Raw genomic sequence first — 27,559 nt, 5'->3', positions numbered from 1 at the left:
CCCACCAGTCTCTCCCTCTCTCTTTGCTCTCCCCTCTCCCTGTGGGCTCGAATGGAGATCAACTCCCCCGTAATCACCGCCTTCAATGCCTCCCAGACCGTCCCCACTCGAACCTCCCCATTGTCATTGGCCTCCAGGTATCTCACGATACATCCTCGAACCCACCCGCCCACCTCCTCATCTGCCAGCAGCCCCACCTCCAAGCGCCAGAGTGGGCACTGGTCTCTCTCCTCCCCCAGCTCGAGGTCCACCCAATGCAGGGCATGGTCAGAAATGGCAATCGCCGAATACTCAGCATCCTCCACCCTCACAATCAGCGCACTACTCAATGAAAAAATCAATCCGGGAATAGGCCTTATGCAGATGGGAGAAGTATGAAAATTCCCTGGCCCTCGGCCTCGCAAACCTCCAAGGATCCACCCCTCCCATCTGGTCCATAAACCCCCTCAACACCTTAGTCGTCTACCCGTCCTGGATCTGGATCGATCCAGTGGCGGATCCAGCACCGTGTTGAAATCCCCCCCCCCCCCCCCATTATCAGGCCCCCCGCCTCCAAATCTGGAATGCGGCCCAACATGCGCCGCATGAAACCTGCATCATCCCAATTCGGGGCATATACATTGACCAGCACCACCCGCTCCCCCTGCAGCTTGCCGCTTACCATCACATACCTCCCCCCGCTGTCTGCCACCACATTCGACGCCTCAAACGACACCCTCTTCCCCACCAGGATCGCCACCCCCCCGATTTTTTGCATCCAGCCCCAAATGAACAGATAACAGTCCCAAAAAGCAGAACAGCAAAAAGACATCATCAAATAAAACCGATAAAAGCGAAAGGATACCAAGGAAGACAAAGCCTCCAGGCTGTGTACACCGTTCCCCAGCCCCCAGTTCAAGTCCAGCTTCTCTGCCTGGACGAAAGCCCAGGCCTTGTCCGGAGAGTCAATGTAAAGCTGGTGGTCCTTATAAGTGACCCAGAGGCGTGCCGGCTGTAACAGGCCAAACTTGACCCCCTTCTTGTGGAGCACTGCCTTCGTCCGATTAAAACCAGCCCTTCTCTTTGCCACCTCCGCACTCCAGTCCTGGTAGATCCTGATCTCCACGTTCTCCCACTTACTACTCTCCTTCGCCCATCTCAGAACACACTCACGGTCGACGAAGCGGTGAAAACGGACCAGTAAAGCCTGAGGCGGCTCGTTTGGCTTGGGTTTCCTCAGCAGCACCCGATGGGCACCCTCCAGCTCCAAGGGTCCCTGGAACGATCCCGCGCCCATTAGCGAGTTGAGCATCATAGTCACATAGGCCCCCAAATCCGAACCTTCCAGCCCCTCTGGGAGGCCTAGAATCCGCAGGTTCTTCCAACGGGCCCGGTTCTCCATCTCCTCCATCCTCGCTGACCACTTCTTGTGGAGCGCCTCGTGCGACTCCACCTTCACTGCCAGGCCCAGAAGTTCGTCCTTGCTCTCCGAGGCCTTTTGCCGAAGCTCTTGGATCTCCGCACCCTGAGCCGTCTGGGTCGCCATGAGCTTGTCCAGGGAGGCCTTAAGCGGTTCCAGGATCTCTGCCTTCAGCTCCCTGAAGGAGCGCTGAAGCAGCTCCTGCTGCTCTCGCGCCCACTGCTGCCACGTTGCTGATTCCCCGCCCGCCGCCATCTTGCCTTTCCTGCCTCGCACCTTTCTCTGCTCCAAAGCTGATTTTTCTGACCGCTCCGCTCCTGGTCCAGGCCATCCACCGGTGGAGAATCTTAGAGGATGTGTTCCCACACGGGGAAAACTCCAACCAGCACCGCTACGGGCCCTTAAAAGAGCCCAAAAGACCGAAAAAAGCGGGAGCTACCGAACGTGCGGCTTAGCTCCGCATCACCGCAACCGGAAGTCCTAAAAATTAATTTAGAGTACCCAATTCTTTATTTCCAATTTAGCGTGACCAATCTACCTACCCTGCACATCTTTGGGTTGTGGGGATGAAACCCATGCAGACACGGGGAGAATGTGCAAACTCCACACAGACAGTGACCCGGGGCCAAGATCGACCCCAGGTCCGAGCGAGGGACCGCAAAGATGTCCGCATCACCCACACCACGACAGGAGCGGACTGCTGGACTAACCTCCGACTAATCCGCCCTACCAACTCCATCAACCTGGTCCCAAATCAGCAGAGGCAGAAAAAAACTCTGACGCAGGAGTCCCAATGTTGCTGGTTCAAAAGACCCCCAGAGAAGATCTACTCAGCTGGCGCCTCATTGCCAACTTGGCAACAACTAACAAGCCAGAGCCGCAGAGTGCTCACAGTGCCTGGTCCACCCTAAACGCCACAATAGTCAGCACCTGAGAGGAGACGCACCAAGATTGATCCAACGAGAATGAGGAGATCCAGAATCTTCTAGAGTGCAAACGCAAGGCATTCCTGAACTGGCAGCCCCACCAAAACTTGCGCGAGAGGAAACAAGCTTACAGGCAACTAAAGGCCGAGGTACAACAAAAACCTGTGACCTAAAAAACAGACTGTGGGTGGAAACAGCGCAGGAGACTCAGCAACTTGCCGACAACCATGATGTGCACGGCTTCTTCACCTCAACTAAAGACATCTACTGTCCAAGTACCCAGGGAACTACCCCAATAATAGCCAAAGACAGAGAGGCAGCTGGCGCCCGCTGGAGAACGCTTCGAGGACCTCCTCAACCAAGATGTAGTCTTTGATGCATGTACCCTGAATGTCATCCAGCAACACACTATCCGCCACCATCTCAGCATAGCCCCAGCCCGTAAAGTTGAAAAAGCCATCGGACAGCTGAAAGACTAGGCCTCCCGTGCAGATGGAATTCCCGCCGAAGTATCAAAATACACCGGAGAGGCACTCTTGACGCGAATACGCAAACTCATCACTCTTGTCCGGAAGGGAGCATGCCAGGAGATCTCCGACGTCGTAATTGTAACCATCTTCAAGGAGGAAGACAGGTCCAACAGGGGAAATTAGAGCGATTTCCCTACTGTCTGCCACAGGAAAGGTCATCGCGAGAATCCTCCTCAACTGCCTCCTCCCAGTGGCTGAAGAGCGCCTCCAAGTCTCAGTGCAGCCTCTGTCTGACAAGAGGTACAATGGACGTGATCTTCAGCGTGCGACAAATCCAGGAAAAGTGCAGGGAGCAGCACCAACCATTTTAAACAGCCATCTTCAATTTCACAAAGGCCTTTGACTCGGTCAGCCATGAGGGTTGTGGAACATCCTCCTCAAATTAGGCTGCCTGCAGAACTTCGTCACCGTTCTCCACTTGCTCCATGATGACATGCAAGCTGTGATCCTCACCAATGGATCCACCAGACCCAATACAAGTGCAAACTGGGGTCAAGCAGGGCAAAGTCATTGCACCAATGTTCTTCTCCATCTTCCTCGCAGCAATACTCTACCCTATCACCATGAACTCCCCGCCGAAGTGGAGCTAACCTACAGGACAAGCGGGAAACTGTTCAACCTCCAACGCCTCAGAACCAGAACCAAGACCATCCCTTCCTCTGCCAGCAAGCTGCAGTATGCAGATGACCCCTGCGTGTGCCCTAGACTACGTGGATCCTTTCCCATACCTTGGCAGCCTCCTCTCGGAGCAAGCAGACATTGATGATGAAATATCGACTCCAATGCGCTAGCACAGCTTTTGGAGGCCTGAGGAACAGAGTATTCGAAGTCTGAGACCTCAAATCCAGCAACAAACTCATGGTCTACAGAGCAGCCATGGTCCCCGCCCTCCTTATGCATCAGAAACATGTCCAGCAGACACCTCAAGTCCCTGGAGAGAAATCACCACTGTTGCCTCCACAAAAATGCTAAAAACCCGCTGGCAGGATTAGCATGCCAATGTGAGCGTCCTCTCCCAGGCCCATATCCTCAGTATCAAGGCAATTGTCACATTTGACCAGCTGTGATGGGCAGGGCACATCGTACACATATCCAACACAAGACTTCAAAAATAAATGCTCGACTCCAAGCTTCGCAATGGCAAGCGATGGAGGGCAGAGGAAAGGGCCTCCCTAAATAAATGTAACATCCCCACCGACACATGGGAATCGCTTGCTCTAGAACGCACAAACTGGAGAAGAAGCATCTGCAAAGACACCAACCACCTTGAGCATCACTGAGTGGGGCACGTGGAGGCCAAGCATAAACAGCGGAAAGAGCACGCAGAATCCAGAGTGTCCCACCCATCCACCTCATCGATCACCACCTGCCCCACCTGTGGCAGAGTCTGCAGGTCCAGGATTGGTCGATTGAGCCACCACCAAATCCATCACCCCAGAGTAGAAACCAGTAATCCTCGACCCGGAGGGACTGCCAAAGAAGCAGCATGTTTTGCTGAAGGAAAAATGAAGGCAAGAAGCCTAATATTTCCCCAAACCTGTTCAGGACGGTGAAAGTACATTGTGCAGGACTGCTGTCTGCTGCTTTAGCTGTGGGATGAATTTGCCCAAAATCATTTGAATAATGGGATAAGTACTCAAAGGTACATTTGACTAATAAGGCTATAAGAAGTCAAATCTCAAGAAGGCTTCGGTAATTTGACAGGAGCGAATGATACATAAACATTTTGCTGAAATAGTAATTAGCCAGCAAACAAGGTTTGAATTTCAGACAAACAAAAGTACAGCTGATAAATTCTGACTAACTTTCCTGGCTGTATACACTGCCAACATGAGGAACAGAACTAGCGGTGTAGTCCAAAATAAAATGGAAAGGAGATTGAACTAAACAGGAAGAACACCTTTTTCCTAACACGACAATAATTAGCTCAGCACATTGGCTTATAAAACATCATAGCAAAGGAGGCAGCCATTTGGACTATTCATTCTGCACTAATCCTTTTAAAAAGCAACTCATTTATTCTATACAATGAAGGATATATATATATATATATATGTATATACACACCACACACATATATAAAAATATAGGGATAGATAATTACAAATTAGTCATCCATTTAGAAATAATCAACAACAGCATTAACTGACTCCAAAGCTACACAGGGTGACACACTAAAAACTAACGAGTGGCAGTCAAAATATTGCATTCAAAGTGCCGTGGCAAGATACACACAGAAACTAGTGAGGTGGAACTTTATGAAGGCAATTTTAGCCATGAAGAAAAGGTAGTTGAGGAAATCAAAGATTAATGTCATCACCTTCTCAGTTGTTGGAAAATCTATAATTGTATTGTTCAGTTTAAAAATAAATATCCTGACCATTGTGGACAGTTCTTACCTTGTGGGGTCCAATCAGTAACAATCAGATCCTCATGCCCTTGCTCAATAACCTGGATGCCAAACTCAGGTTTCCCATTAGTATCATTGATGGTGCAGTGATAGCAGCAACGCTTGTTAGTGTATCGCATGCTCCAATAAATACGTGTTGCTTCATATCCAATCGGATAAAGAGCTGTCACACTGTGGAATTCCTGCATCTGATGGGGAAGTAACTGACCAATGGTGTGGAAGATCAATCCGCCAACCCTGAACATGTGACTGCGCTTGCCACGCTGTACAATGCTAGCAATCTGCTTCACCTCATCTCTCTGAATGTAGACACGGCGGTAAACAGCAAAACACCTAATTTCCTGTTCATTCGCTCCTTTCAGTTTGTGTTGACTGCAAAGCATAGTCTTGTCCTTAAAAAACATACAACGGGCACGGATAGCACAAGCAAAATGATAGGTGTTTGGGCATCGGACCCGATGGCAACCAGTAGTGGCTCCAGTCTTCTGACAAAAAGCACACTTTGTGGTAAGTCCTCGGTGGAAAGCCACTTCCACATTTATCAGCGCCCCTGCCTGAGTCTCGTACACTTCAGAGGACCACAATGCACAGTTTAGGTGGACCCACAAATCCAAGTCAAGGTTCAAGAGTCTTGCAGGTCCATCTGTTACTCCATCACCTTCTTCGTGACAGAAACAGCACCTTCTAGTGTCCTTGGGCATAGGGTCGGGTTTTAATGAAGTCCCCAGTTTCTGAATCAGCTCTTCAATTTCATGCTGAGATACATGCTTAAACTTCCCCTTGTGAAATATAACTTTAAATTCCAAACGTTTCCAACGGATTCCCCTCCACCTCTTCATTTGTGGCTGTGCTTCCTCAAACTGCTTTTCGTCCAGTGGGAGAGAATGCTTGATCTTTGGTGACTCAACTGGTGGTTCAGGCTTACTCGACTCTGCTGGAGTCCCAGGTGATGATACGCTTGGAGATGAGGGAGGAGAGCTCTCGGGTTGTATTATGGGAAGCTGGTGAACATCGAGGATAGACATATTATTACTATAATGATGTACTACAATTCTTTCCTTCAATGGACAGTCTGAGGAAGTTTCCTGAAAAGAAAAAGTAAAAACAGCCATTATAATGAGTTTTAAAAAACCATTAGTCATCAATAATTCTTTGTCAAAATAACAATCGATTCCTCTGCCAAAAGCCTTTACAAATCACATCATCCAAAACGTCATCACTCACAGCCTACTGCAGGCTAAGTTTCACTGCCAATCATCCTCGTTCATGCCAAACTCCATTCCTCAAAGCACTGCTTTCAAACTTCTTGGCCTCGTCCACAACATCCTCCACGACACTGCTTTCCCCATCTGTACAATCTCCTTCACCCTCATTTTCAGCAGGAGCTCTCTATTCTTTCAAACCTGCCCTTCTTTGCATGCCTGATTCCCCCTGCTCCACCTTTTGCAGCACAGCTCCAAGTCATCTTAGCCAAGGCTTGTGTGCTCTCTTGAAACCTTTCTGACTTTGCTGCTATTCTCTCTCCTACAGTCTTTAAAACTCATTGTTTGCTCGTGACTCCCATCCTGTCGCTGGTGATTTGCTGTTCAGCCTCTTTCAACTTCAATGGAGAACTTTGGGGAAATTTGTTACTTTAAATTCACAATTTAAGCTGTTGACAATCTATCAAACATGCTAACATAAAGAATTAAGGGTGAGTAAGACCAAAGGGCTATCAATGGTCATTCGATCAGGGTAATTTATGTACCAGCCTCCTTAATCAGCAGTAATGTCAACTTTTGGCGAAGCAAACTAAGAGGAACAGTGATTAATTTCAAGTAAACAGGGAAATTCTTCAACTCAAGGAGACCATGGATACCCATGATACATCACCAGACTTTAATTCCCCTTTTTCAAAGTGCCCCAGTAGCCACAGGAAGCTCTCGGACTGAAATCATGCACATACCGGGGTGGCAGTTGCCAGCTCCTTTCCTGGTGCCTTAAGAGTAGAGCCTGGTAATGTAACATCATACTGTTTGAACCAATTATGTTTTTCCAGCACCAGTTTCTCCAGGTCCATTGGTTCTTCTTTGGAGCCCACTAAGAAACCCAGAAAGAAGTTAGAGCCATTAATAATAACCAACTAACACCCTGAACTGGTTTGAAAAAAGTGTTAAAATAGTTGGCAATTTAACTGTATAGTCGTCATTCTTATTTTCTAAAATTTTAAGTTTGACCCCACAAACACGAATAAATAAACAACTATTTAGGGAAAAGTCACTGGGAAGTTACAGTACATATTAAAGGGACAGAGGAGGATCTAAGTTTTCTTTGGTGTACATGCTATATAGCACCTTAAAGATTGCTGTATCACCAGGCATACATGCATCTTTAGGGGAATATTGATTGTGCACGACCTGTTGCACTGCATGTTCTGAAACTTAGAAGGAAAGTTGCTGACAAGTCATGTGATCTTGCTCCATATCTCATTTAATATATATATATATATATATATAAAAGCTATATTTCAAAAGTGCACTTCAGTTCCTTTAATAGGCAGGTAGGGACACAAAGACCAGCTTGAGATAAAGTATTGTTAGACATGCAACTGAAAGACTGAAAGGAAGATCCATATATACACCAAAGGGTACCTGCAGGAAGGGAGCTCATGTGAAATGGCAAAATTTGGTTTAAAGATTAAAATTACAATCATAGTTCTGGGCAAACATATTCTCCCTCATTCATCTTATGTTCACATCCAAAAAGAAATTTCCTCCGGGTGCTCCATTTTCCTCTAACAGTTCAAAGATGTGCAACTTAGGTGGATTGGCCATGCTAGAATTGCCCCTTCGTGTCCAAAAGGTTACTGGGATACAGTGGAGGCATAGGCCTAGGTGGGGGTGCTCTTTCACAAGGTTGGTGCAGACTCGATTGGTGGAACAGCCTCCTTCTGCACTGTACGGATTCTCTGAAAACAGAGGTATGCTCCTCCATAATTTCGGGCACTTGCTTTCTTGGGTTAGCAGATCAGACAATGATGTTTTGTAAAAATAAGTATTTGTACAAATATCAGTGAGAGTAACCGGCTGCACATTGGCAGGCTGATCACTGCACAAATAGAATGAGAATTTTACTTTCACTAAGACACAACTTGGGCGTTTGAACAAAAAGGAAATAAACTCCTGCCTACTCCCCTGCTTTACCTCTGGGAAGGTAAACCCATCCAAAAATGACTTCATCGATGAACCCTCCTCCGGGGGTTCTAACTCATACAACCTACGGTAGAAGGCCTCAAACACCTCATTAACCTTCTCTGGGACAGAAACCAAACGGCCACCCGAGTCTCCCGTTTCCTGGTAGGCAGCCTGGGTGGCAAGGTAGCACAGTAGTTGGCACTGCTGCCACAGCAGCAGTGCCAGGGACCTGGGTCCAATTCCGACCTTGAATGACTATCTGTGTGCAGTTTGCACGTTCTCCCCGTGTGTGCATGAGTTTCCTCCGGGTGCTCCGGTTTCCTCCCACAGTCCAAAGATGTGCAGGTTAGGTGGATTGGCCATGATAAAATTGTCCCTTAAAAGGTTTGGTGGGGTTACCGAGTTACGGGCATAGGGTAGGGGAGTGGACCGAGGCAGCGTGTTCTTTCAGAGGGTCAGTGCAGACTTGGTGGGCTGAATGACCTCCTCGTGCACTGCAAAGATTCTACTCCATATTAAAGCGATGATGTGGAGATGCTGCCGTTGGTCTGGGGTGGGCACAGTAAGATGTCTTACAACATCAGGTTAAAATAGGTTTCTTTAGATAATAAAGTGATACAGGGATTGAGCAAGCATATTGGTTTCAGGCTACTGCTCATGTGGAGGACGAAGACTGGTTGGGCTGAATGACCTGTTTCAGTGTTGTGATTTCTATACAATTATTTGTATGGTGTATGGCAAAATAGATATTTATTTAATTAATTTATGGGATGGAAGAAGTTTGGAGAGATATTCTGCAGAATTCCTTTGGAGGGATTAATTAAGTGGGGTCAAACACAATTGGAAGGATGTATATGCTGCCTGTGGAAGGAGCAAACCTAGTGAATCAAATAGCTGTTTCTCACTATTTTAAAATCAGCTTATTTGAAAATAAATTCTTATAACACTGAAGATGTCCTTGGACCATTATTTTTCATTTATGGACAGATTAGATCTCACGTTGCCCAGGGGCAATATTTCATTCTGAAGCAAAAGCCAAATACTGGGGATGCTCGAAATCCAAAATAAAAACAGAAAATGCTGACAAAAGACCATCGACCTGAAACGTCAACTGTGTCTCTCTCCACAGATGGTGCCTCACCGCTGAGTACTTCTAGCATTTTCAGTTTCTATCTCACCTTGAAAGGCTGAGTGTTGCAGTCAAAAGTTCTATTTGTTAGTGAGCAAGGAACACCTTTCTGAAAAGGGCACATCAACCAACCGCTTGCAAATTGATTCCCAGTGGCAGGTCTTAATGACTTTCTTCTGGAAAGGTATATTACACAAACCTTGATCAGGAACGTCCAATGTGCTTTTTTTCCCTTCGGGTATAAAAGAACGTGGACTGTCAGGAACAGATGTCACCTCATAAGAACCCGGGATCTTCATCTGAAGCAACTGAGCAAAGGTTGTCATCATTCTGTTTATATCCTGCAAGTACAGTAGAAATGTACAAGTTATTGAAAATATACCGACAAAAAGTTTTTCCTGCTTACCCATCTCATCTTTAACATCCCAAAGATATATTTTTAACTGCCAAATATGTACAAAATTTCGATTACATTTGGTACCAGAACACGCTGGGAAATAGGAGAAAATGTCTTTATTTACACTAAACAATTTTGAATCAAGTAGATTTAGGATGGAAGAAAAACACTGCTGGAAGAACTCAGTAGGTCTCACAGCATCTGTAGAGACAGAAACAGAGTTAATAGCCGGAATTTTCCAGCAACCCCGCTGTGGGCTTCCCCATGGCGGGGCTGGTGAGCCATTGAATTCTCCGCTCACATTGGTGGGAATGTTTGATCCCGGCCAATGCTTCGAGTCAAATATGTCTTTGTATTTGACTCAAATTGTTAACTCCTCATCTTTCTCAACAGATGCAAATGTTTCCAGCACTTTGTTTTTATTTTAAATTTCCAGCATCCGTTTAAAACAGTTAAAATGGACACTCATTTCCATGATCCAAACTCAAAACAGAGACAAGAAAATACTTTGAAGTTATATATCTACCTTGGCAGCTGCTCCGGAGACATCTAGTGTGACTGAAACCTGGTTTCCTTTACCGCCCCTCCATGGGCCAGAGAAAGATGCACCCTTCTCAGCATTTTCCACAAATGGCTCTGTATTTACAAACGGCTTTGTATCAGGAAATACTAAAGAGGACGGAAGTATTAAAAAGAGAAAATTAGTCATTCAAATGAACTTAAAGGTGTACTTACCAACCAACAAATGTCAAACACTACAAGTACTTTTTTCGGCCTTTTTTAATGATAAAAGATTACCTCATTTGCAGGATTTTATTTAATTATTTGAACAGAAGTATCCTCCACAGATTGCAACAGTAAGACCAAATTGAGACATGTTTCTGGCAATGTAATGTTTAGATGTGACCTATATGCCCTTTCCGACAGCGCAGAGGGATTTTCCCTGGGGAAACACCAAAGTTCTTATCCCAGATGAGGAACAAAAATAAAGTACAATATTAATTATTGTGTCTTCCAAAGAGAGGGTCTACCTTGGTAACTCCTTACAGGAAGGAAGCCTGAATTCAAAGAAAAACCCACAAAAGGTAACCCAGGCGGCCTTGATTATATCATCACCACAGTAGAATTTAAATTCCAATTAACTTCGGAGAATAGGGAACAGGTTCGGTCATTCGCATGTCACCTTCAGTAGAAAGTTAGAATACAGCCCGAGAACAGCCTAGTTATTAATTCAGCTATAGTTACTCAACAACTCTTTAGGTTGTAACTCGGGCTATAAGAACAGCAGTTCATACACTAATTCCCAACTGAAGGGCATAGGGGATAAATAACTTATCGTACCAAATTTAGATCCAAAGAAGTGAGCTGGCCATTAAACAGGTAGGATTAGATTTTCAACTCCTATGCATATACAGAAATGCTGTAAACTCCTATGCATACACAGAAGTCCAACGCTTAGAGAAGAAAAAATGCTGCGGAAATTGATTTTGCACCAGAGTCCCCCCCCACTATAAACTGAAAACCAATGTCAAAACATGGATTCAGAAGTCACTGTGAAATATCTTTATGAAGACCACAGGCTGAAAATAAGTAGATTGTATTTGGCATATAGTCATACACACTCCTGTTATCTGCTGGACCACCACGCTTCTAGCGCATGGTGCGCTCCTCCATCTTCAGCTTTCTACCACTCTACCAGGAATTTATCACTATGCCAGTTAGCGTTCTGCTCTTATCCTGTTCCATGGGACTCCATAGTTCTTGGCTTTGTTACTTTCATTAGCTTCTCAATGCGACCAATTCCATTCATCCCTCTGCTGATACACTGTCCATTGCCAATCACTGATACTATTCCTCACCTCCTTTGGACTTCTGCAGATTAACATCTCTACTCTTTTAAGGCCCTTACCATTCACTATGTTCCTGAAGCTTTCTGTGTGGCTTTATGTCTCACTATCCGTTCCACCCAAACAGTTGTGATGGTGGTGTGACCAATTGGGAAGGCAAATTGGCCTATATCGCAAGGGGTTTTGGAGTACAGGAATAAAGAGGTCTTCCTAGAGCTGTACGTAGTTCACAACTGGAGTACCGTCTGCAGTTTTGGTCTCCAAATTGAAAAGATATACTTGCTTTGGAGGCAGTACAAAAAATGTTCACTGATTGGTCCCTGGGATGTGGGGGGGTGTCCTATTATGAGTATAAGGGGCCGATCAGTTAGGACTGAGGAGAAATTACTTCACTCAAAGGGCTGTGAATCTTTGGCACTCTCTGCCCCAGAGGGTTGTGGATGTTACATCGTTGAATATATTTAAGACCAAGATAAACAAGATTTTCTCTCTCTCAGGGAATCAAGGGTTATGGGCCATGCAGTCCACTCCTGCTCTTACCTCTCGAGTTCTTGTGACCATTATCAAATTTCACCTTGGTCCCCTCTCCTTACTCTTTCAACCATCTCACCAGGAGTGAGACAGTAGTGAAGTAAAGTTGAGAAACTAGCAATTTCCTGATATAGTCAATAGGCAGGAGCTAAATACTGTAGGCTGGAACAGATGTGTTGTCATCTCACAAATCCGTGCCCATCTTTGCCAACTCACTCATCAAACCACTGAATACTAGGGCCAAGGTGGCCCTATTCAGGAACAAAGTGCGGCTCGGGATGATGTACCCTGTTCGCCTGGGGATCACGCATGGGGAAAGGCGTACTACTTTGATACACCAAGGGAGGTGAGTAACCTTTTAAGGGACCATGGACTGGGGGAAGTTTGAAGACTTTGGATGGGTACACCTGTGACCTGGACTGGGGAAATTTTATTCAGTGGGGAGTGAGGGATGGTATGCGTTCATGTGTGGCTGTTATGTATGTTTTTGTTAGCATTAGCTATTCTATCGTTAATTATGTTGAATTTAGAAACATTTTCTTCCCTGCGTTGGGGGTGTTGGTAATATTAAAATGTATGGGGTCTGGTGACACACACACACGATGGGACGGCACACAAGGGTGCTTGGTGCGAGGCTGTGTCAAGGTGGGACAAGGGGGGGGGGGGGGATAAAGGGACTTTGTTATAATGGAAGTGTGTCGTTTGCCTCGAGTGGGGGGGGGAGGTCACATGCTAGCAGGTATGCTGGTTAATGGAAGAAGTCGGGGGGGGGGGGGGGGGGGGGGAGGGAAGAGGTGCTGCGGTGGGTTATGGGGAGTGGTCTCTGCTTTCTTTGGGCTTGGGTTGGGATGTGGGGGGGGGGGGGGGCGGGGGTGTGACGTTGAAGGTTTTGGAGGAGGTGGTTAGAGAGCGGGTGGCAGCAGCCACCTCGAGGAGACCAGAGTAGTGAGCGAGACGGGGCCCAGGGAAGTCCATTGAAACCTGGATATAGCTGATCGGGGGGGGGGGGGGGGGGGGAGGAGAGGAGGAGAGAAGAGCTTGAAGGCAGGCGTGATTTTTCTGCAGGACACGCACCCGAGGATGAAAGGCCATGTGAGGTTGAGGAAAGGTTGGGTGGGGCAAGCGTTTCATTCAGGGTCAGATATGCAGGCAAGGGGGTCTGCGGTGTTACTTAGTAAGAGGATTAATGCTTGGATGCAGGGCAGGGGTTTGGAGAAGTTGCCATTACGGCTGGTCAAGTCGAGTTTTCAATACCTGGGAATAAGGGTGGTGCACAGCTGGACTCAGAAACAAAATTGAAATGAGCTAATTTGGCAGAAGGGGTGAAGGAGGACTTCTTCTACTTTTGTTGGCAGGGGTTTGTGGGATGTGGCGGGTGTTATCTCTTACCCTCTTGTTGTTTGGGTGTTCTTTTGTTTTTTTTTCTTTTGTTTGTAGTTGCTTTTGAAGTTGGTGGGTATTGTTCTTGGGGTGTTACCGCGGTTGTTTTGTTAATAGAGTTGAGATGTTTATATTTTGTAAAAATATCAATAAAATTATTATTAAAAAAAAAGTTTGACCTATCCCTTCTCTGCCTCCCTTTGACCACAATCCTTCCCCTTCGCCAATCTGGCTCAGGCTGAGTCAGCCTGCTTTAAAAGAATGAACATTACTTGAATGCTGATTATTAATTTCTCACACCAACCTGGGATGCAAGCTCCTGGAATTATGGGAATCACAGGAGAGAGGGCACGGTCCACTGACTCTTCCTTAATTTCAGTCAGCAAGGGAAACCTGGAAGTTTCCTGTCCGAACACACTTTCTGGTGAGGATGCTGGCACGATGCTGTCTGGAGTGTGTAGATCTTCTTCCATCTCTGCTCTACTGTTGAGGAAAAAAATTTAAACTCAACTTCTTTAGGAGGATTTAAAAATACTGCAACATCCTGAGCTGCAAGCAGGGACATACATTGCAGTTGAGACCTTGCCTCTGAACTTATGCTTCAATCACACTATCTCTTTAAAAAATAATTTCATGACATGTGGAAGTCGCTGCCAGCATTTGTCGCCAACTCTAATTGCCCTCGAACCAGGCTTGCTAGGTCGTTTTGGAGGGCAATTCAAAGTCAAGCACGTTGCTGTGGATCTGTAGTCACGTGTAGGCCAGACCAGGTAAGGATGTCAGATTTCCTTCCCTAATGGGCATCAGTGAAACTGGCGGATTTTTACAACACTCGGTCATCGTTATCGAGACTAGCGTTACATTCCAGATTTTATTAATATTAAATTAATTTAAATTCCGCCAGTTATTATCGTGGGATTTGAATCCATGCCCCCAGAATATTAGCCTGGGCCTCTGGATTAATAGTCCAGAGAACAACTCCACCATCTTAATAATGATAATCTTTATTATTGTCACAAGTAGGCTTACATTAACACTGCAATGAAGTAATTGTAAAAACCCCCTAGTCGCCACATTCCGGCGCCTGTTCGGGTCACAGAGGGAGAATTCAGAATGTCCAATTCACCTAACAAGCACATCTTTCGGGACTTGTGGGAGGAAACCAGAGCATCCGGAGGAAACCTGCACAGACAGGGAGAACGTGCAGACTCCACACAGACTATGTTCGATGTTATGACAGTAACCCAAGCTGGGAATCGAACCCGGGACCCTGGCGCTGTGAAGCAACAGTGCGTACCACGATGTTACCATGCCGCCCATTAAGCTTCACATTCATTAAAACACTACTCTTGTTGTCTTACAATTAAGTTTCAAGTTTAAAATGCCAGCAACTTTTATGAATTGAGATTTTTTAAAAATACAACTTCGAAAGGTTGTTTCCATTTTTAAACATGCAATCTCTGCTCAGGTAAAATAGTGGGAACTGAATGCATAGGAAAACAGCACTTCTTGACATAACTGCCCCCTTATTGTTGGTCTCCGTGTTTTTAGGAAAATCTTATTTACTAAGCAAAAATTAAGTTGCGGACCGATTAGAGGGGAGAAAGCGTAATGTTTTTGCAAATTGCCAGCGTAATGTTTTTGCACAAATTGCCAAAATCGCAGATAATTAGTTATGTCTTCTGCTATTTAAATACAATAAAACATACTGTGATTTTAGTACACTAGACAGTAAAGCTTTACATTCATGGAGCAGAAGACCATAAATAGGCAAAGAGTTTTCACGAAAATGGGAAGAAGAAATGAGGAGTTGTGAATAAAAACCTTAGCTCCTCATTTTGATTGTGCGGTGGAGTAGGCAAGGAAGCCAACATGTCCATATTCTTCAATTCCGTTGTTAGCAGATCTGTGATGAAGTCGAACAAACACAGCATTACACCACAATGTGCTATATAGAAACGATTATATGACATTCAATTGTTTTCAAACTAAATCAGTGATCCATATAGCATACCAGCTACATTCCACTGAAAATCAACTGTGATCAAGCACAATCGTGTTCAAAGAGATTTCACTTACATGGCAACTTTTAAAAAAGAAAACAATAATAGTTCATATATATTACATTCCTACTTTAAGATCAATCTTTTTGAACTAGAATTTCCAGTCTAGTGATTCCTACAGAAATGGCATGAGGGTTTCAGAGCTGCTATCGGTCAGGCTTTCAGTAGCATTGCCTCACAGGTGTGCACAGCAGTAACTATCTTATTTGCTTTGTTATCTGGTTTTGCGAGCTGGTCACTTGCTGTGGCATCAATAAGAAAGCAAACAAGATTCAATTTGACAAACTTAGATAGTCGCAGGAAACATCAACTGTTGTTTCAGGTTTTAGCCAGTACGGTGTGAAAGTTGCAACTTCATTCGGGCTTATTGTGTGCTTTGCATCACAATGCAAATGTTCGAATGTGCACCCGTGATATTTTGTGGCGGAACATTCAAACTACCCTTTCTTCATTAAAGTCTGACTGCTATCGTGCAAATTTTAAATTTTGCACTTGTGCATAGTAAGATAGAGAAGTGCCTGAAGTTCTTATCCAAAATTATAGCAACAATATTTTAAACAAATTAACGTGCAAGTTTTATCTTTTGTTTAAAAAATAACACATAGGATAACTAGAATTTTATTGAACTGTAACCTAACTGCCTCCCCTTTGTAAAAGGGCATGTAATTGAGAAAATAGTTATATGGGATTTATAATTCTAATTAGCAAGATTTGTTTTATAAACAGGTGATAACACGAGACGTGAGTGGAAGTGTCCCTACCTCTGGGCCAGAAGCTCTGGTCTCGAGTCCTACTTCAGGACTTGGTGGACATGGAAGGTGTGTCCATAATGTGACCAAACAGGTTGATTGTCAGCCTGTAAAACTTTCCAATATAGGAAAGTATACTGCAGAAGTCAACAGCAAATCACTGCACTACTTTGCCAAGCATAATAATGGAACAATCAAGTATGTGGTTCCCCCCCAATAATTCTCTGCAGTCAGGATACACAACTATGAGACTCATTCAGGGAAGGCTTTGGCTTAAACCTAAAACTTTGGTTAGATCATGTCACATATATTGTGCCAAATAATTCAACTCTACCAAATTCTCATACCCTTTTGCCCTTCGAGTTCATTCTGCCCTTCTGTCAGCTCCTCAGAAGTGGCCAATCCGTTCACCAGTTTCTGCTGGACAGAGGGAGGAGGGGTGGGAGGTAACGAGGAAGGTGGAGTTGGTGGATTGCTCAGATTGTTCTGCTAAAGAATGATAGAAAATTAATTAACTAAATTCTTGACTATTAAGAGGCAACCTTATTTAAGGTTTTTGAGATATAAAGCAGCAAATACCAGCAAGATGTAGTAGTGAAATACTTTTTACAACAAAGGCCCTTTACATGGATTTACCCGTTTTGCTTTATTTTTGGGTTCAGCATCTTGGATGGCTTGTGTGTGTGGGCCGTCACCGCAATATGTTCCATTCAATATTTCACTTGTCCAGATACTTACAAAATTAGGAGCATGCACAGGGACTGGACATCATAATTTTTGACTTGCTGGTTTTATCACATACCCCCATATGTGATGCTTCTCGATTTTGGAAGAGTGCAGAATACACCATACTAGACAGTAAATTAGGTTATAATTGCCAAATTCATGAAGCAGTAAAAGAATACGTGAACAGCAGCTATCAGGCATAACAGATTTTACATAGGTTTCTTTTTTATCTTCCTATGAAAGTCAAAAATAACACTTGGCTAGAATTGTTCAACTAAACAATTTACAGATTACTGCGTGCAGTTCTAGTTGTCATATTATAAAAAGGATACCGAGGCACTGGAGACGGTGTAAGACCATAAGACATACTGTTGAGTGAGAATGAAAGATGAGTCATAGCCACAGAAACCCAGGGAAACGGGGTGCTAATAGCCACAGAAACCATGGGAACAGAGTACTAATGGCAGTCCCCAGAGAGAACAAAAAGGTGTGAGAGGCCAAACAGCAGAGAAACCAACATCAGAGGGTAAACTGTGACAGATGTAGATGTGTGTGTGTGGTGGTGGGGGGGGGGGGGGGAGGAGAAGCAAAGGGGAGAAAGGGCAAGGAAAGGTGGATCAGGTGGGGGGAGGTTAATATATATATAGTCCCCCGTTATACCGTGCTCCGCAATACCGCGGTTCGCGATATACGGCGAGGGGGCTTATGGACCCCAACTGTCAGCTTCCCTCTCCGGATCAAAGTGAGCCGGCCGCTGAAATTGACACTGCCGGCTGCTCCTCTCTCACTGAGATTCAGTGAGAGAGTAGCAGCTCACACAGCCTTGCCTTTGAAACTGACAAGCGCGTGCGGCAGATGGGGTGCAGACAGCAAGACCTTGTAAGTTCCTGGCAAGTTTCTGTGGGTTGTTTTAATTAGATCCACGATGGGGGTTTTAAATTTATTTAAAAATCTATGCATGCGCTTCCCATTGTGAGTCTAAGGGGGTCTGACCTCTCCCCCCGCCCCCCATAGACTCACAATGGGAAGCGCATGCATAGATTTTTAAATAAATTTAAAACCCCCATCGTGGATCTAATTAAAACAACCCACAGAAACTTACCAGGAACTTACAAGGTCTTGCTGTCTGCACCTCTTCTGCCGCACGCGCTTGCACCCTGCGCTGCATGTCAGTTTCAAAGGCAAGGCTGTGTGAGCCGCCCCCCGTAGACTCACAATGGGAAGCGCATGCATAGATTTTAAAATAAATTTAAAACCCCCATCGTGGATATCCGCAGACACGAGAGGAAGAAATGGCAAGAGACAGTCAAAATGAAATGGGATGAAAACAAATAGGTCTAGGTGGGGTAGAGCGAATCATCTGAAGTTGTTGAATTCGATGTTCAGGCCAGAAGGCTGTAGCGTGCCTAACCGGAAGACGAGATGTTGTTCCTCCAGTTTGCGTTGAACTTCACTGGAACACTGCAGCAGGCCAAGGACAGACATGTGGGCATGGGAGTAGGGTCTTGTGTTAAAATGGCAAGCAAACTGTTCCTTGATGGACTGGACATTCCAGTCGTGGGGGAGGGCAGAAAACAGGGCCTGGAAGCACCACTAGCACTGGGAGAGATCATGGACAGCATTAGCTCCATGCAGACGGGGAAGGCGCCGGGACCGAACGGATTCCCGGCGGACTTCTACAAAAAACTTGCGACAGCGCTGGCCCCGCACCTGCGGGAGATGTTCACAGACTCGTTAGCTAGGGGCACACTGCCACCCACGTTAGCACAGGCCTCAATCTCGCTGATACCTAAGAAAGACAAAGACCCAACGGAATGTGGGTCATACAGACCCATATCTCTGCTGAACGCAGACGCCTAAATACTGGCCAAAATCCTAGCCAAAAGGCTAGAAGACTGTGTACCTGAGGTGGTCACAGAGGACCAGACGGGCTTCGTCAAAGGTAGACAGCTTACCTCGAACATCAGGCGCCTGCTGAACGTGATAATGACCCCCTCCGGGGAGAGAACACAAGAGGTGATCGTCTCCCTGGACGCAGAAAAGGCCTTCGACAGAGTCGAATGGAAATACCTCATCGAGGTACTGGAGCGGTTCGGGCTTGGAACAGGATTCACCTCCTGGGTAAAGCTCCTATACAACACTCCCATGGCGAGCGTACGGACCAACAATACCAACTCCCAATACTTCCAGCTGCACAGGGGCACCAGACAAGGATGCCCACTGTCCCCGCTGCTGTTCGCCCTAGCGATCGGACCGCTAGCAATCGTGCTCAGGGCAGCAAAAAGGTGGAGGGGGATCCGAAGGGGAGGCAGAGAGCACAGAGTCTCACTCTATGCAGATGACCTGCTCCTCTACATTTTGGACCCACAGAGCAGCTTGGGCAGGATCATCGCGCTCATGAAAGAGTTTGGAGCCTTCTCGGGCTACAAACTCAACATGAGCAAAAATGAGAGCAGCACTAACAGGACTGCCGTTTAAACAAGCCCGACACAAATTCTGCTACCTGGGGATCCAAATAGCCCATGACTGGAAAGGGATCCACAAATGGAACCTCACCAGCCTGACGGAGGAAGTAAAAAAGGACCTGCAAAGATGGAACACACTCCCAATCTCCCTCACGGGGAGAGTCCAGACGATCAAAATGAACGTACTGCCCAGGTTCCTCTTCCTGTTTAGATCCATCCCGATCTACATCCCCAAGGCCTTGCTGGACAAACTAATCATGGCGTTCGTATGGGGGGCTAAAAATGCTAGGATCCCAAAGAAGGTCCTACAAAAATCAAAATCCAGGGGGGGGGGCTAGCCCTCCCAAACCTACAATTCTACCACTGGGCGGCAACAGCCGAGCGAGTAAGGGGATGGATACAGGAGCCAGAGGCCGAGTGGGTGCGTGCGGAGGAGGCCTCCTGCGTGGGGACCTCCCTCCGGGCCCTCGCCACGGCAGCATTCCCATTCCCCAGCAGCCCGGTGGTGATAGCCACCCTCCAATCCTGGAACCAACTGCGGCAGCAATTTGGCCTGACCAAAATGTCGGACAAGGCTCCCATCTGCAACAACCATAGGTTCACACCAGCACTGACTGACGCCACCTTCAAAAGGTGGAGGCAGGACGGAGGGACACTGACAGTCAGGGACCTATATACGGACGGCAGGATCGCAACACTGGACGAACTGACAGAGAAATTTCATCTAGCCAGGGGGAACGAGCTACGGTATCTGCAGCTCAAAAACTTCTTACGAAAGGAGACAAGGACGTACCCACAACCGCCACGACAGACACTACTGGAAGACCTACTGGACGCAAGTATCTTAGATAAGGGGAACTGTAGTGACATGTACGACCGACTGACAGAAAGGGCCGACACCGTACTGGACACAAGAAGAAAGAAATGGGAGGACCACCTGGGGATTGAGATAGGATGGGGACTCTGGAGCGGAGCACTGCATAGGGTCAACTCCACCTCCACGTGCGCAAGGCTCAGCCTGACGCAGCTAAAAGTGGTACATAGAGCCCACCTAACAAGAAACCGTATGAGTAGGTTCTTCCCGGAGGTGGAGGATAGATGTGAACGGTGCCAAGTAGGCCCAGCCAACCACGCTCACATGTTGTGGTCTTGCTCCAGACTGGTGGAGTACTGGACAGCCTTCTTCGAGGCAATGTCCAAAGTGGTGGGGGTGAGGGTGGAGCTATGCCTGATAGTGGCGGTCTTTGGGGTCTCGGACCAGCCAGATCTATCCCTGGGGAGGAGGGCGGACTCCCTTGCCTTTGCCTCCCTGATCGCCCGGCGTAGAATCCTGTTTGGCTGGCGGTCAGCAGCACAACCCAGAACTGCAGACTGGCTGTCTGACCTCTCGGAATCTCTCCAAATGGAGAAAATCAAATTCCCCATCCGAGGGTCGGACGACGGCTTCTACAGAACGTGGGAGCCATTCACGCAACTTTTCCGGGACCTGTTTGTGGCCAACGAACAAGAGGAAGAATAGTCGGGTGGCCAAGAATCAGGGGAACTTAGTCAAGAATCAGGGGAGGGGAGCTAAGGCATGAAAGGGAGAGATAGACTGGGAGGGAGGGGGCAGCTAAACCTGAAGAAAGAAAGGCGAACCACAATGGGGGGGGGAGGCAGCTGAACTTGAGGAGGGAGGGGCGAACCGTGGAGGGATAGGAGAGGAGAACCAGTGTGATGGGGCGGGGGCAGGGAAACGGGAGCCGGAAGGAAGGCACGTGATGCCAAAACGTGCATGACATCTCCAGGAGCGGGGAACGAGGAGGTTGGGGATGGAGGACGGGAGGAGCAGCGGGGACGGCGGAGAGAACCGTCCGGGAGAGGCGGGCGACAGCGGCACGCGACCCGGCCAGGTGTTGCACACTGTGGTTATCTCCCCGGCACCAAAATGTATATTTGCCCCCCCTCCCCCCCCCGCAAACAGTCGCGAACGTACGTGGTGTAAATAATTCAGCCAGATGCACAGAGCTGCCGCTGTCGATCTGGTGCACAGTACCCCACCAGTTAGTCTATTTCATATTTTATTGTATTCTATGTTGGGGTGTGCCCTTCTCTTCTAAATATGTGAATATATATAGATATATGTTTCTTATTCTGTGTATATAACGGTAATTATACCTTGTTCAAAAACCCAATAAAAACATTTATATTAAAAAAATGGCAAGCAACGGGAAGGTCAGGGTCCTGAATGCGCACAGACCGAAGGTGCTCAGCAAAGCGATCACCCAGTCTGCGTTTGGTCTCTCCGATATAGAGGAGATCAAATTTAAATAATAATACATTTCTTTAAAAAAAAACACTGCCAACCAAATATTTGAACAAATCCCACATTTCAATTGATTGGCTTTGCCTTTCCTTTGGATACTTGGTTGAGACAAACAGTTGAGATCTGTAACATTTTAATCAGAATAAACGAAAGATGATTTAGCGTGCGCAAACCTGGTCTTTAACCTCTTATGTAACTTGAAGGCAAAACTGTGTTGAACCTTGACTTAAATAAATGCTTCATGTTAGTCACATTTACCTTAAAGAGAAGTTGTGAGTAGTAATCGGGAGCACTATCAAGCACTGCATTCCCAAAAGACCCTTTCAGCTGGTTTTTGCTGTTGAATGGACCACTCCCAAATGGAGGAAAGAGACCAAAGTTCACCTCAATGGTAGGTTCCACCAAAGGAAGGAGGGAGAGTTGCTAAAGGGAAAAAGACAAGAAAATAATGGCCACTTAACACAGAGAAATATAAAGGTGATTTTCCAGATTACAGTCCCAGGATAGATGACCTTTCATCATTTGAGGACTAAGGGACACGGTTTAAACCCAAATCATACCAATGTACAACAATACTATCCATTCACAGTGCTTTTAACGTGGTTAAAAACGTCCCAAGATGCATTATAAGAGTTATTGAAGAAACTTTATTGAATCATAGGATGAAAGTCTCCATTATCTGTCAGCTTTAATGATCCTAATAAATGACTATGGGCAGTCTCAACCCATAAGACATAGAATCAACAGTGCAGAAGGAGGCCATTTGGCCCATTGAGTCTGCACCCGCTCTTGGAAAGAGCACCCTACCCAAGTCCACACCATCACACTATCCCCGTAACCTCACCCAACCTTTTTTGGACACTATGGGGCAATTTAGCATGGCAAATCCACCTAACCCACACATCTTTGGCCTGTGGGAGGAAACCGGAGCACCCGGAGGAAACCCACGCAGACACGGGGAGAACATGCAGACTCCGCACAGAGAGTGACCCAAGCCGGGAATCGAACATGGGACGCTGGAGCTGTGAAGTAACTGTGCTAACCACTATGCTACCAACAGGAGCAGACTTAGGCCATTTGGCCCATCAAGTCTGCACCACCATTCAATCATGGCTGTTATGTTTCTCATCCCCATTCTCCTGCCTTCTTCCTATAACCCTGTTAATAATTAGGATGGACACAACGCAGCTGCCTATAATCAACACATACTTCCATGTGATGGATAAGCGGGGGAGGGGCTTGTACATGGAGAATCTGTTTCAGTAATGAATATGTATGGCCCTCCAAATCACTACTCAAAGTTTGTTACTAAAGTCTTCATGGACTTTGCAGAGCTGGCTTCGACCAATTCTTGTGGGCGGGGACTTCAATTCCATTTGTATCACTTGATGGATAAACTCCCAGTAATCAGAAATCCCCCCAGTCTGCATTACACCCCCAGCCTACAGGCAAGAGCGTTGGCGTCAGTATGTGAGGAGGTGTGATACTTAGACTTGCGGACAACTTTGCATCCTAGAGATAAAGTTATATTTGTCTCAGTTCATCAACGTTATATTAGATTTGACTATGTCTTTGTGCCGAGGGCAATTCTACATTTGGTATCTCCCTGTTCTATAGGTAGCATCGTGTTCTCTGACCATGCTCCCGCCTTAGGTTTTAACTCGAGGGCTTGCCCCCTCGATCTAGTCATTGTGTTTTGACGCGTCTATGCCTAGGGATAAATCCTTTACTACATATTTTAAAGAAAGAGATCAAACTTTTTTTTTTAAACTAGGTCTTTGTGATGTGACTTTTGTGGGGAAACCTGCAAGGCTTATGCTCGGTGGCGGGAGGGGGAGGGGGGTTTATTTCTTATACAGGCATCAAAAGGTGTAGATTGCTGGGAAGCCAGCGCTGGTTGGAGGCTGCATTGGCCAAGTGGAGGATGACAGGAGGAATCCTAATTGGCAATTGTTGAAGGAGATTAACGTGACTTGGGTGGCTTGATTCCTTGCTGACCCAGCAGGCCGAGAGGAGTCTTCGGTTTGTGAAGCAAAGGCGGCATGTTGGGCAGTGGATAGCACTGGGACTGCGGCGCTGAGGACCTGGGTTCGAATCCCGGTCCTGGGTCACTGTCCGTGTGGAGTTTGCACATTCTCCCCCTGTCTGCGTGGGTCTCACCCCCACAACCCAAAGATGTGCAGGATAGGTGGATTGGCCACATTAAATTGCCCCTTAATTGGAAAAATAAAAATAATTGGCTACTCTAAATTTATTTTTTAAAAAAGGTTTGTGAAGCAAAAATTGTAGGAGTTCGGGAACAAGCCGAGTACATACTTGGGCTCTTTGACGAAGACGATGGCTGATTCTATGACTATTCCCTCCATATGTGATTCCACTAATTAAAACCAATTAAGGCATTTAGTGATCTTTATGCTGAACTGTATAAGTTGGGCCAATCTGGAGATGTATCGACATGCATGGAGTGCTTCTTCTCTTCCTGCGAGCTTTGTAAGGCTTTGGAGGATTGGTCCTTAACGCTCCTATCTCTAAGAGAGGTGGCTATGGCCATTGGGGAGTGCTGATCAGACAAGGCCCCTGGGCCAAATGGTTTTGGGTGTTACTTTTACAGGTAATTTAAGGACCTATTAATAGGCACGTACTGTCATTCATCTGAGGCAGGTCTGTTACCACCAATGCTCTTGGAACAAATATTTCCCCGATTTTGAAGGCAGGCGAGACGCTGGAGGAATGTCCTTCCTGTCGGCCAATTTTGTTTCTGAATGTTGATTCAAAATTGTTGTTTAAAGTATTGGCACAGTGTTTGGAGGGAATTCTCCAGTTGATCATTCGGGGGGGGGGGGGGGACCCGACTGGGCTCATAAAAGGTCGGTTTTCCAGCAATAATGTAACAAGGTTACTGAATGTGATTCAAGTTTTTTCCAAAAGTGGGTGTTGGATGGGTTTGCGATTTCCCTTGATGCAGAGAAAACCGTCCTCCCTGTCAGTATCGTGGCTGGGTAGGATTGCTTCATTTAAGATAATAATAATTATATAATAATTGCATATTGTGACAAGTAGGCTTCAATGAAGTTACTGTGAAAAGCCCCTAGTCACCACATTCCAGCGCCTATTCGGGGAGGCCAGTACAAGAATTGAACCCGCGTTGCTGGCATTGTTCTGCATTACAAGCCAGCTGTTTAGCCCACTGTGCTTAGCCAGCCCCATGAATGTGTTGCCTAGATTCCTTACAGATGTTGCCAATCTTACTGTCTGCTAGAGTCTTACAGGAGGTCAATGGATCAATGGATGATTAGCTTGTTTATTAAGAATTAAAAGCCTCGTTTGAAGTTCATTAAGTTGCACCTCCCAATCGGAGATTTGGGGGTCCCAAATATTAGATTGTAGCAATTAGCCTCTCATCTTGGGTTTATATAAGGGACTGGGTTAGAAAGGATCCCACTTCCATTTGGCTCGATATTGCAGCAGGCCTGTTGGTGTGTCCTTTACAGGTCTTGTTATGTTACAAGGACTTTAGGTCAGGTTCGCAAAGATGCAAAAATCTTATAATTATTAATACTCTTAGAATGTGGAGGATGGTCGGTCAATTAGAAGGGAGATCTAAACTGACTTCCTTTCTCGATCCCATCCAGGGCAGCTCGGACCTCCTACCAGGTTTCACGGACCATGGATTCAATACTTGGGAGAGGTGGAGGCATTTGTAGTCAAGAGATATGTTCAGTGCTGCTTCCTTGTCATCCTTTGAGCAGCTGTGCCAACAATTTGACTTTCCGAGACACTCCTTTTTTAAGTATCTGAAACTCAGAGACTTTATCCTCAGTAAGACAACTTTGCGCCTGGACTCTTCTATTTCCCGTGAAACAAATCCTGATTCTGCTTTGATACCTTGTGCTCCAGATCCTGTGCTGGTACATTTGGTATCCTTGCAGTCTTGGGAAAGAGACTTGGCAACAAACATTTATGAGGAGACGTGGGGTAGTATATGGGATTGTGCCAATAGACGTTTGGTATCCAATAGAATGAAGGAGTCTCAGATCAAGATACTGCACCGCTTGCATATCATGCCGGGTTTGAAACACAGGTCTGATCCTGCTTTATCCCCGAAGTGCCTAAAGTGCTTGGTAGTGGATGGTGATTATATACACTGTGCATGGACCTGTACCAAGATTCAATCAGTATCTCAGGAGTGACAAATGGTGCTGACCATTGTGCAATCATCAGTGAACTTCTGACCTTGTGACAAGAGCCTTAAATGACAGACCTCTTATTTTTAAACTTGCCCCTCAGTTCTAGATTACCCCAAGAGACGAAACATCCTCTCAGAATCTATCCTGTTTGAAGCAAAGAAAGTGGAGCCGAGTTTTAATAAACGAATATCAGAATTTGTCATAGAAGTAAATTTCCAGAAGGTGATTCTACAGTACAGTCTCAATCCAGGGTTTCTAAATCATATCAATGTTTTAAAAAAAAACTCATACTGGTACCTGTTGCAACTGCTTCATAAGGGCATCTGTACTTTTTATGCCTTCATCCTTTTTACTCTTCTTTCGAGAGTTGGTGCCTCTGTCAGTTGCCTTTTGTGTCCTTTTCGATTTCGGGCCCAAGTTTTTCTTGCTAATTTCCTGAAATTCCTTTATCTTGCAAAAACAAAAAGAACCAAAGGATTCAGTTAAGAGGGACTTTTTTTTGTTCTGTGTGCAGGCGATTTAAGTGTGACCCCTTTATTATTTTTTTGGAGTGCTGTGCACATGGTAACTCTACAGTGGCTGACTTGTGAACGGGGGCTTTTGGGTTGCTGTGAAGCTTCGAAGGAACAGTGATTGCCAGATGATGTGGTCACAATAAGAGCGTTTCTTTTTTCCTGACGGATCACAAACAGCTAAAAATTAGACAGACATTCTACTGGTCCAATATTCCTTCAAAATCACAGGAGCCCTGGGAGAAAAATCTCAGATACCAGATAGTTAAATTGAAGGGAAGTTGGGAGATGAAACAGCATTTGCAAAATGTGGATGGGCCAATTAAAAATAACATCAAATTTACTGCTCGCGACACATTCCCATAGAATCCACTCCTCTCAGGCTGAATTAAGACACAACTAGGTAAGCATTTTCTTTTAAAACACACCTTCCCGCCTGGCTCCCCCACATCCCAACCATCAGAATAGCAGGCCAGCATGCTAAAAAGGCCATGAATGGTCACGTGGTCACTTCAGACCCACTCTATTGACTATGTATAGGCATGCACAATTTTACCAAGAGTAAGATAGATTCACAACGTTACAAAAATCCTCCTCTACCACAAAAAGACTTTGAATTTCTGGCTGAAAATGCTAAACTGCCGATATTACCGCTGATGCGGACTATCCAGCTTTGCTGTTCTCACCATTTTCTCTTCTTTTTTGCTTGCAGAAAAACCTTTCTACAAACACAATATTTTGGATATAACTGCAGGGAATTTAATGTATAGTAGGAAAAGATCAAATTAATTTGCAATAAATATTTTTCCTAGTGTCCAAATAGAATTGTT

General features: G+C 45.9%; 1 protein-coding gene across 1 annotated transcript in view; it reads right to left on the bottom strand.

Moving 5' to 3' along the window:
- Positions 1 to 27,559, bottom strand: part of LOC119958251 (histone-lysine N-methyltransferase 2D-like) — a 224,347-nt gene that overhangs the window by 19,489 nt on the left and 177,299 nt on the right. Inside the window, 9 exon segments of the mRNA XM_038786664.1 lie at positions 5,255 to 6,350; positions 7,211 to 7,344; positions 9,767 to 9,908; positions 10,491 to 10,633; positions 14,027 to 14,205; positions 15,547 to 15,628; positions 16,882 to 17,023; positions 22,289 to 22,453; positions 26,515 to 26,667. Of these exon segments, the coding sequence (XP_038642592.1) occupies positions 5,255 to 6,350; positions 7,211 to 7,344; positions 9,767 to 9,908; positions 10,491 to 10,633; positions 14,027 to 14,205; positions 15,547 to 15,628; positions 16,882 to 17,023; positions 22,289 to 22,453; positions 26,515 to 26,667 (2,236 nt within the window).

The sequence above is a fragment of the Scyliorhinus canicula genome, chromosome 28 (genome assembly GCF_902713615.1).
Source record: "Scyliorhinus canicula chromosome 28, sScyCan1.1, whole genome shotgun sequence".
Classification (NCBI taxonomy): domain Eukaryota; kingdom Metazoa; phylum Chordata; class Chondrichthyes; order Carcharhiniformes; family Scyliorhinidae; genus Scyliorhinus; species Scyliorhinus canicula.
The sequence above is the reverse complement of the archived record's forward strand: the minus strand, read 5'-3'. Positions and strand labels throughout refer to the sequence as shown.